General features: G+C 32.7%; 1 protein-coding gene across 1 annotated transcript; it reads right to left on the bottom strand.

Annotated features, from left to right (window-relative positions):
- Positions 1-1,124: 1,124 nt before the first annotated feature.
- Positions 1,125-3,381, bottom strand: LOC114395860 (E3 ubiquitin-protein ligase WAV3-like). The gene is made up of 2 exons (XM_028357729.1): positions 3,002-3,381; positions 1,125-2,925 (listed from the first exon to the last, which is right to left on the bottom strand). Exons 1-2 carry the CDS (start codon positions 3,254-3,256, stop codon positions 1,225-1,227), a joined length of 1,956 nt encoding a protein of 651 aa, XP_028213530.1. The 5' UTR covers positions 3,257-3,381; the 3' UTR covers positions 1,125-1,224.
- Positions 3,382-11,849: the final 8,468 nt, after the last annotated feature.

Raw genomic sequence — 11,849 nt, 5'->3', positions numbered from 1 at the left:
CCGGCCACGAACTCACTAGACAAAATTTTCATTCTCCAAAAGCCAAAATGTTACTATTTACTTCTAATAATAAATAAAAAAATGGGGAAGAACAGAAAACGTTATCTAATTTGTTGCAACCTTTAACGATTTTGTCATTCATATGTTTCATATCGTAAAATCTCCAGCCTAAAATCAACAACATGGCGACATCTGAGTGTGCTAGTTTGAGAGTTTTTCGGTGCATGCATCGTTTGAATTCTGATATTCAAAAGGGATTGGTTGAAATTCATAAACACAAGACAGGGAAATAAATCCAATCAGTTTTCGTGCTTTCCCATAATGGATGCTATTTGCCATCTATTAATCATACTATGCCTGAGTACTATTATATGGCACGAAAATTGAAATTATAAACGGAACCGATTTATGAATTATTGTAAATCTTTTATATTATTTTTTATTTTTATATTTTTTGTTTTTATATGAGACTTAATTATCTAATTCATTAAAATTAAAAAAAATAATTAATTTAATTGATAATAATAATTTTTTTAAAATTAACTTTGTCATTAATATTTTTTTATGTAATAATTTATCAATATTTCTTTCATGAAAGATATTTTTATTTTTAAAATAAGTAATACAAAAATATTATAAATCAAATCATAAATATAGAGAAATATTAGTCGAATAGAGAATTCGTCAAATTATACTAAGAATGAATTCCATCTTTCATATTCTGTTACTTTATTAAATTATGCTTTTTATCTCATCCATGATGATTTCTGTTTTTACCTTTTTTACATGTGCCACGTTGATTCATATTCTTTCATCTCGTACCACCAAATAACAATCCTCTAAAAAGAAATAAATATTATTTTAAATTTATGTCTTATATATAAATAAGAACCGATGAAGTATATAAAAAAAATCGATTAATCAAAATTAACCAAGTAGTACTACTTTTGTGTTGATCCGTGCAATTAAAAACTCTTAACGTAAACTTGCTCTACAGGAACAGGAGTAGAGTATTATACACATAACATTCTCCACCCTTTCTTCTAGTAATCTTCCTATGCATGAAGAAAAGGGCATAACGCCCTCTTATACCTACCTGTCCCCATTCCATTAAGCAACCTATCTGTAACCAGTAACTACAATTCCATACTTTTATTTTATTTTATACATTTTCGGGAACCTACATTTTCTTTTTATAAAAATACAAATTACAACTAAGCATTATTAAAACCTAGCATTCTCGAAGCCGTGCAAGTCGCTCACTTTGTTCAAGGACTTCTTCATCCTAGCCATTTTAGCCAGCTTCTCAGCGGCTCTCCAAGCCGACGTCGGCGTTAAAACCTCACCACTCTCATCCACCCACCTCGCCTCCCTCTCAACCCGTTGCTGCTGCTTCCGCCACTGAAGCTCCACAAGCTCGGCTTCCAAGCCACGTACGTATTCCTCAGCCGAGCCAAGCTGAGCCAAAAGCGCCCGAGCCGAAGAAAGCAAATGATGAGCACTCGAAAAATCGTTGTGCTTAGCCAGCCTCCGCGACTCGGCTACGGCTCGGCTCGTAATAAACACATTTCTAAGCCGCTCCACCCTACCGCCACAAATTGGAATACTCTTAGGCGGCGGCACCACCGTAAACACATGTTCCGCACCGTATACAAACTCTTGAGACACAGGGTCTTTGTTAATATTAACACACCGCAATGTCATCACGTGGTGGGTCCCCAATGCTGACGTGGGCACTCTAACCTCTACTAACAATTCCTTCTCTTCTTCGGCGTATAAATCACCAAGCCGAGCCGCGCTAGTACTCAGCGCAGTGGGTCCCCCGCTGCATGAATAAACGGCTCGGATTTCCGCCGGCGCCGAGAAACCAAGCTGAATTCTCAAATCATGCACCGCCACACTCAATGTTCTATCAACGTATAATGCAAAATCATCCTCTAACGGTTCGTGCATTAAGCCGGTTCTCTTCGTCTCGAAGCCATACGAAAGAACCGGAACTTTGATACAATCGAACCGGATGGAAGAAGACACGTGGCTTAAGAATCTCCGTTGATTTTTGTTGTTGGCGTTATCTTGACCGTCTGATAAGAGCAAAATCTTAGCGAGAGTGTTTCTCTCTCTCCGATCTTCGAGAACCTTCGCGGCTATGTTCATTGCTTCTTCACCAACGCTGTTTCCATGGCCACACACGAGCCTATCTACGACGCGCCGAGCCGCGCGTTGTCCCTGAGCTGTCATTCTCCGCAGCGGTAGCAACCGTTTGGAATCAGCCGCGGAAGCCACGACGGCGAGCCGGTCAGCCGCGCCGAGAGAAGATATAACCAACCGCATCGCGCGCTTTAGCATGTGAAGTTTCGCGCCGCTCATGCTGTTTCCAACGTCAAGCGCCGTCACGAGATCCATCGGAGGCCGCCGCCATCGCGGCGGCGACAGCACCGGTGGAGCTTTCACTCTTAAAACCAAAGCACGTGTTTCGTGGCTTTGCGAAACTGATATGACCGCGCACTCCGGCATCAGCTTCACTCGAACGCTCCTCGAATCACCACCGTCGTTTTGTCTCAACGAGGATTGAGGCTTTGGATCGACGAAAAAGCCAGGGAACTCGGATACGTCGTCGTTTTCTTCATCTTCGGGGATTGGAGCGATTTGTGCGGAGCATGTGAGAGGAGAAGGAAGAGGCTCGTCGTCATCGTAGGAGGAGACAGAATCGGAACGATGATGATGAATCGGTTGATTTTGTTTCTCGGCGTTGTTTTGCAGAAGCGGCACGTCGTTCCACGTGGCGTCGCATACGGGGCAGACGTTGGTGCGTGCATGGGAAACGGAAACGACGCATGGGAAGTGAAACGCGTGACCGCACTCTGCAGTGTAAATGGCAGTTCCCTGCCCTGTCTTCACGCTATTCGAACAGATTCCACAATTATTCTGTTATTATGTTTTAAAAAAAATTAGTGTTGTGATAATTAAAAATGAAAAGGAGGATTCTAAATATGAGACTTACTCTGAATTTGAAACTGTTTCCGAAGAGGGAGAGGTTGAGCTTAGGAGAGAGAGGAGAATTTGAATTTGAGGTGTTGGTTTTGGTTTGAAATTTGGGACTGCTATTTGATGATAATTCTGTGATTGTTGAAGAGAGAAAGCCGAGGCTGACGCAGCTTCTGGGGGAAGGAGTAGGGCTTTGGGTTCTGTGTTTGGTGCGTATTGTGGAATTATCTGGGTCGCTAGTGCAAAAGGCTCTTCTCCAACCAGAACCCATACTGAGAGACGCGAGGCAAAGTGAGACTGGGATGAGAAGATAAGAGAAGAGAAGAGAACAGGTACTAAACAGTTCGGCCTGGCTTTTCAAGTGAGTACTAAAACTTTTCTTGCCTTCGATCCCTATCTATACATTTTTATATTAGAAAAAAAGGTTGTCTTCATATCTCACATCTTTTTCGGCTCTATACACTCATCCTAAGGCTAGAGATAAGAAGAGAAAAATGTTACACGTACTGCATAATGTGATAAAAAAAATTGTATTTTAAACTAAAAAATTAAAACCATAATGAAGATAAAAAATGTAAGAAAAAATTTTGGAGAAAAAAAACTAACAATATATATAATAAATTTATACAAAAGTTTACAAACCGAAGAGAAATATGAATAAAAAATACAAGCATTTCAATAATGAAAACTGTAAATGTAAAAGCAATCACAACACTTGCACTATATTGTTTGGCCTCAATAAACACGTCAAACAAACTTGATTGACATTATAGGAACTGCAAACATGTATTTGGAGACATCTGTATTGACATAAATAAAAAGATTGGGGAGGAAGTTACTGATTACTAATTTCTTATTGCTTTTACACCAACTCATTTTAGTGTGACGTTGTTTGTAAACAAGGCAAAATACCTGATTTTTGGAGCCTTCAAGGTCACGTACAGATTGCTCCATCAAGTGCTTCAGAGTGTTGGTATTGAAGCAATATCTCCAACTAGCATTTTGACTTGTTCAACAAGAAGATCCTTTTGATCAGACGTTGTCATCCCACCCAACAATTCAATTACCAGTCTCAATTAACAATTTTAATACCATGCCAGCTTTGGGAGAACTTTATTGAAAACAAAAATTGAGTAATGTAATATAAAATATTAAAAAAAATAACATATACTATTATAGAGAAAGGATGACGAGTTTTCCATGTTAATTTTGTTCTACTGATTAGTTCACCAGCTTGTGTTGATTCACTAACAATACTGCTAGCTGGGGAGAACTCTTCATTCCATCTACTAGATGATTTTTTATGTTTAACGTCATGAAATAGATCTGATGACACTGTAAAAGAATCTTTAATTTCTAACTCTCATATTCAATCTGTCGAGAGAGGAATTCAAAGTATATATAAGCACTTTCAAAATGAAAACTGAAAAAGATCACACCAAAATTAGAATTCACCTGGAACCAATTTATCATCAATGATCACCAAAATAATTTTAAATTAAAGTTCATGGATAATACTGGCACTCCATATTCCAAGATGATTGGAAATATTAGCATTTGTTTATAAAAAGCCAAATAAAAACAGAGCAAGAGACTCATCATTTATCGATAGAATAGAAATAGTGAACCAAGTACTCTAAAAAGATTTTAATTTAGATAAGAAATAGTAAGAATATAAGAAACTTGTGTATCTTCTGCAACTCACAAATTTTGTTCAATTGCATCAAGTAAATCATTTATCACCTGATACCAAGAAGAAACAACAAAAATCTCTTTATTAAAACAAACATTAATACACAAAGATAATATAACAAGCAACAAGATGACAATCAATGCCACATTGTGATAGAGACAAGATGAAAATTTAAGGCAAGTACTAGACCATGTTCAACACAAAAAGGATGGAACCAACGATATTCTATCATTTACCTCATTGTATATCTCTAAATATGACACTCGGAGTAAGAATTCTCTTCCTAGGGTTTGCAACAAAAATATAATTAGACACTCCAAGCAAGATGATGTAAAATATATTTAAGATGGAACACTTTGGAAATCAAGTCAAGCTAAAAATTAGCGGCTAGACGATGTTTCAACTGAGGCTCTAATCTCAAATCATATGTCGAGTTTAAGTATGTGATTTTCATAGCTAATTTGGATTAGAATACAAAACTCCTATAGTTTCTTGTAATGTATTCTTTATTCACACACACCCCTTTTAATTAACTTAAATAGAATCATAACTCTAGTTGCACGTTTTGAGCACTGATAATATGACACTTTTCAATTTCCACCAGAAATTATCCTAACCCTACAAGTGGTTTCACACTTTCACATGTAATTTATCACTAACATAAGTGCTTAGTAGATAGTTTACCAGATTGTTATACCAAAAACTAGTTAACTGTCTATCCTCCATAATGTCTAGAGAAACAATGACAACAATAAGTGGATCAAAACCCTTTAAACACCATAGAGAAATAAATCTTGAGAAAGTATCAATTGAAACTCTTTACCTCAATTAAGCTACCATGCCAAATAAAAGATATATATATATATATATATATATATATATATATATATATATATATATATATATATATATATATATATATATATATATCATAATATTAGTACTAATACTTTTTGAGTTCTAACACTTTTAAACTTATTTAGTATCAAATTTATTAAAAATTATAAAACTATGAGTGAAACCTATTACTAATTAATTAAGTAAGAAGTTGAATGACTATATTTTGAAATTTATTTTATTACTAAGTAAGAATTTTAACTACTTAATTTAGTAATTTTCAATAATTTTGGTCTAAGTATTCTAAAAAAATATCTTTAGAAAATAATACTACTCTATCGATCTTTTCACTACTCAACCATGACTTTGCTAAAAGCTGCAAACAACACATATTATTTTCTTCTGGAAACTGACAAATATATACATTCATTGGGAGTGGAATGGATCTCAAATCTCAATGTCTTCCATGAAAAAATTAATTTGAAGATCTTCCGCTATACCCATTCATCCTTTTGATGTCAGCTACTTGAATCATTACTTGAAATTTTCAATGGACGATTACACATGTTCTCAGAGGAAAGAAAGAAAAAACTTAAGGCAATAATTAATACATGATGGTGTAGAAACTATAAAATTTATGATAACAAAGGGAAGAACCGAAGCACCGAACCCGTCTATAGTGCATGCATAAACATCATCGCGTCACGTAGAAGGTTAATCATACAACTAACGACAATACGTTCTTTGAGATACATACTCTTCACCTTGAATTATTTGAGATAAGAATAATTATATAGGACCAACAAGCTAATTCCATTGAAATATTATTAACAAAAATTCAAAAAATGCAACTAATTGGTTATGGATCATGGAGTCACATCTTGTCATAAGTGTGCAAGCTAGCTAGCTAATTATAATTAATTAGTGATACCAGGAGGTTCATGAATATGGCTTGGAATCTTAGGTACCAGAATGTGTTCAGGGGAGATAATAGTAACAGATGGATTAGCAAAGCATTTGGTCTCCAAATATCATGGTTTCGATCTGTGAATTTTCATGTGTCAATTGCTCTTGGTGCATGTCTTTGTTAGAGTGAAGGGTTTTCTGATTTGGGTCTTGAGCCCCTCTGAGTAAAAATAATAATAAGAATCTAATTGCATAATCACTGTCACATTTTCTTTAAAGTAATACATTAAAATTAATTATGAGTACTATATATATGATTTAAATTAGCTTTTAAAACTGCTGAATATTAGTATTTTAATTCATTTTTTACATAATTTTTTAGTTAACATTATTTTATCCAAGAAAAACAAAAAAGAATTGGCAGTTAAATTTCTCGCATTTAGTCCATGTAACTAGAAAACAGAAAATTTATGGTCCCTTTTATTGTTGTCTGTGGAAGGAAAAAATTCCATAAGCTATTTGACGAATATATTTTTTTCTTTTAAACATTTACATTATTTTCACTTTATTTAGTTTTAGTTTTTTTTTTAACAATAAATGTTAATGATTTATTTGCTAATTTTTTATTAACAGAAAGAAATAGAACATGTGAACTTTTTTTTTTCTTTCTTCTTAACCATCGAATCAATCTTTCTTTCTAGTTAGTGTAATAGAAAATTTGTATACATTCAGTTAAGTCATTGCAATACAAAAAAATTATTTATATATTTTGAGATATATATTTATGTGACGCGCACACAAGTACATACACACAAGGTGTATCATTTATTTATATCTAATGGAATGAAATTATTATTCATGTTTTTTAATTTCCTTTTTCCTGTAGTTTTCGAATTGTAATGTTGTATATTGCATGATGTACAAAATATAATTGTTTAATAAAATGGTGTTTTCACATCGGTGATATCTATAATGCATGTAGAAATAAGAACTTTTATATCGGATTTAGTCACAACTTATAAAAAAATTATATTTTCTATATCAATTATAATTAAAATCAATCTATATATATATATAAAAAAATACTTTTATGAGTTTTGAAATCAATTCAGAAAGTACTTACTTTTTATATCGACTAATTACACATCTCCCTATGAGTTAAAGTAGAAAGTAAAAAATAATCCATGTAAGAAAAATCTTTTTGTACTAGTGAAAATTCAACACATGCAGTAAAAAAATCTCAAATACTTACTTGGGAACTAGACTAGGGTAACATGTGGCTAACTACGTTAAATATGTTAGTGCAATTCTCTTTTCCTTTATCTTTTGAATTCTCTGCAGTATTTGTGTTTCCATTTTAAAATTTAATTTTAAAATTCTCTCTCACCGAACCTATAGAACATGCAATTCATTTTCACTTGATTTTGTCATTTGGCTTCAGAACTTATTCTAATTTAGAAGGCTAACAGCTCATCAAGAAGTTGATCCTAGTTGGAAATTTGACGAATTCAATTATTCAACTATCATTGAAGGGTATATTTAGTCTTTTCATTGAGGATAAATGTTTTCTAACTACTGGAGTTCTCTATGTAATTATTTATGGTATCTCTGGTACCCATATATAATACTTTTGGTTGATCCAAAAAAAAAAAAAAACTATCATTGAAGGGTAAGTCCATCTCAATTGGCCATCGTACTTTGATAGGACAAATAATGCTTAATAGAAAGAATTTATTCATATAGATCATTGATCACAAGCTTTTAGCAGGCTGTGTTGATTTAGAGAAGGCTCCAACTATTCCAAAATATGGTAGATGAAAAAGAAGGGGGAGAAGGATGAAAAGTGATTCAAAGACGTAGACATGAAAAAAAAATGCAAAAATCAAGAATATTTTGTATCGTGTTGTTATTCTGAAATGATTTGGAAGAAAAAAAATCTAAATTCAAAACAGTCAAGCAAATGTAGTACAAGATAGAAGTGACTTATGAAGAAACAAGCAAAAGTAAAACACAACAAAAAAAGGTGAATCGATACCGATGGAAATATCTTGCACACTGCTTTATGATGGGGTGAAGAAAGGTTCAGTGGAGTCCCTTTATTAAGCCAAAAAATTTGGCACATAATTAATAAACAAAAATTAATCTCAAATGGTTGCTTGGAGCCTACACTTAAGTCAGCCAGAACTAGAATATCTATTAGCACAAATGCTCTTTGAATTGTCTGCACTATTTGCATTTCAGTTTCTTTTAAATTTAATTTATATCTCTCTTTCATTGAATTATTAGAACACTCTTGATTCTGTCGGTCAATAACATAAGAAATAAATCACATGTTTAATAAAAAAACAAATGAATCAGATCCACATGAGAAGTCCTTTTGTGGTCCGTTCTTTGGGTGCAGTTTGGAGACCAGCCCTTGGAGGCCCCTCCTCCCCAAACAGCCTTACTCTTATCATAGCCTTACCCTCCACGCGATCACATCATGCCTTGCCCTCTCTATGCTTGTCCTTTGTGAGGTCTACTATTCAAAGACTAATTAATTACTGATCCCAAGTACCTCATAGCTAATAATTTCAAGGTTTAATATTTACATAAGAATATTACCAAGTGTATTTAGAGTAAGACTTGTTCGATCGCAAATTTTAAGAGTGTATTTCGTTTGGTGTTTGGTCATTTGGACACCCAAACTCAGATTCATTTCTACGACAAGTTGCACCTGCATGTTTGGTAAATTCTTTTAACAGTGACTTTCATCCAAATTGAGATTTACTCTAAAGTTACTTCTTTAATTTATTGTTTTTCTGTTGAACATAGAAAACTCTAAACTCAAATCATTAAAATCAAGTCATTACATTAAACCTACTTTTAACTAAATTTAAGTTTACAATGTTCAATCAAACTTCACTTTTTACACTGTAATCCAAACAGATACTAAGTGTCCAATTTTTTAATATTTTAAACTTGTTTTTAGTTCTGTGTTTTGAGTTCTTAAAATTTATATCAAATCTTCATCTTAGACTACACAAATCGCTTTTATCTCTCCCAAAATAAAGTTCTTTATTGTACGTACAATGTTTTGGATTGGACTTGAGGCTCAATCCTCTTAACAAGGCAATTGAGCTTAATAGAAAAGCATCCTTATCTCTCATATGGTGACGTTTGGATCATGGTTACTTATATTTTTTGTTTCATAGACTGTTATTTCTACCCTATAATTTGCTTTTTGTGTTATTGCCTATTGCATATCAATCCTTATGTATGACTATAGTAGCACTCAGAAAATTCCATATTGGGCAAAATAGGCATTAAACATCGAATTTTCCTTGGCGATCGATGGCTTCACTTTCAGCGGTACAGCACGGTAACCTGATGAACTTGACCTTCACACTAGGCTAGGTATGAATTTTGTGAGATCTAGTGCTCTACTTTTTGTCCAAATTAAGGCTCACTTTACGACATGCTTGGCCTTAGATAGCATTGATTGGTCGGGCTTTGGTTCATTCACTCGTGGGATTTGCCTCTACCTTTTATGGTCTGTTTCGTGCGGTGGATAGAAAGTGTGATGCTAAGGATAAGTTTGAAATGAATCCCAAAAAGAGGTTTGAAATTGAAGAGAAAATTGAAATTTTTTTATGAGTCTCATGATTATGATTAGAGATAATGTTAAATCTAAATGCATATTTTAAGACTTTTTTTCTTTTTTTTTTCTACAACTAAATGAAAAAAAAAGCATCTGATTGATTATATATTTTTTTTAATTTTCTTTCATATGAATATAACATAAGAGACAGGTCAGTTTATTATTTGAAGAGCAAGTAACTATATTTAACAGGTCAGTTATTCTCAAAAGTTAGTTTATAAGTGAAAATTGTCTCACTTATATACGCCAATTCAGTTATATCAACTATAGCATATTATTAGCAAAACAGTGGTCATATCCTTTAAGTTGCAACCAAAGTCTAACACAATTGTTATATTGGGTGGGATTCCTTAAATATGTTGCTAAAAGTTCAAAGTTCAATTATTTATTTATGCATATAGAGAAGACTTTGTTAGGAGAAATAAAATTTATTTTGGTAATATCTGTGTTTCGAAAAATTAGTCGCATGACTTTTAGGTGGGAAAATACTTTTTTCTTTTAGTAAACAAAATTAAAGAAATTAATCCTTTAAGTTGCAAATGAGTGTTGTAGGTGCATCGCTCATGTAATGCTTTGGGGAAAAAAATGGAAGAGTGTGGATTTCGGTATTAGGTATGATATGATCAACAAAATTAATTCATGCTCAAGCATCATTAGTGTGGTTGATGAATTTACCATCGGATGTGAACTCATTTAATTAATTGAGCTAGCGGCCACAACAATTTTTTTGGTGGAGTCAAGTCCCGAACGGAAAAGTGACAATAGCATATAACAATAGTAGTATTTGAAATCATTGCTACGTTCAGTCTGTTCTAGTTTGTTATAATGACATCAATTGGTGGTAAAGTCACATTAGTTTGTAGCATGAGGGATTTGGAATTTTTGAGTTGAAGGACTTTTGAAAGAAATTTTTTAGAGGAAACATCAAATTTGATTAACTAATTAAAGCATATATCCATACAGATAAGACATTGGATATGGCTTGAAGCATTCCTTAACTACAGAGTTGTTGATGAGTTTACTGATATGGCACACACCTGACAATTCACAAACTATTCCATAATCTCATGTATTGCTGCCAAGGTTTCTTCTATACTTCCTCCAGTATTGAATATAAACAAAAAAAAAAAATTACTTGTGTGTTGGCTCAAATATAACTAAATTTAAAGAGAAATATTAACGATATTCTCTCTTATATACTATTTTGAACTCAATTACTTTTAATTGATTGAAATTTATTGAATAGGATAAAAATATGTTGAGTCTCATGTTGTACGTATTTAACGATTATCTTTTCTAATTTTTAATTTTTATTAAAGAAGGTGTCTTTGAAATAATGTGTTCTTAACAATTTTTTTGATTAATTTTGTCTTATTTAATAAGATTATTATTCCCAAAATAGCCTTTGTTTGATTGAGATTTAATTTTAATCACTCTCTCTTATTTTTTTATGTCAAGTTTCACAACAGTAATAGTATATATTATAAAAAAAGTTAATGAGATTCGTATAATTAAATATTATTAACTACATTTTTTTATTAACTGGAACTTACTTATTTGCTTATATCTGAGAACACAGAAAAATATGCTAACTATTAAACACCATCTATTTCAACAAATTATAATTAAAGATAATAATTTTACGAAATAAATTTTATCAAATGTATATGACTCCACACTTGGCACATTTTGTGGGCAGCTATCCCCAGAATATTTTTTAATAATTATCAATATAATAGATATGTATAATTATAAATTATCTCCCTAATTTAAAATACAAAAAAATCA

Source organism: Glycine soja, chromosome 2, assembly GCF_004193775.1.
Source record: "Glycine soja cultivar W05 chromosome 2, ASM419377v2, whole genome shotgun sequence".
In the NCBI taxonomy this organism is placed as follows: Eukaryota; Viridiplantae; Streptophyta; class Magnoliopsida; order Fabales; family Fabaceae; genus Glycine; species Glycine soja.
The sequence above is the reverse complement of the archived record's forward strand: the minus strand, read 5'-3'. Positions and strand labels throughout refer to the sequence as shown.

Coding starts and splice junctions, on each gene's coding strand:
- LOC114395860 (XM_028357729.1), bottom strand. CDS start 3,256: ATGGGTTCTGGTTGGAGAAGAGCCTTTTGCACTAGCGACCCAGATAAT. Junction 2,926..3,001: donor GAAACAGTTTCAAATTCAGA/GTAAGTCTCATA, acceptor ACATAATAACAG/AATAATTGTGGAATCTGTTC.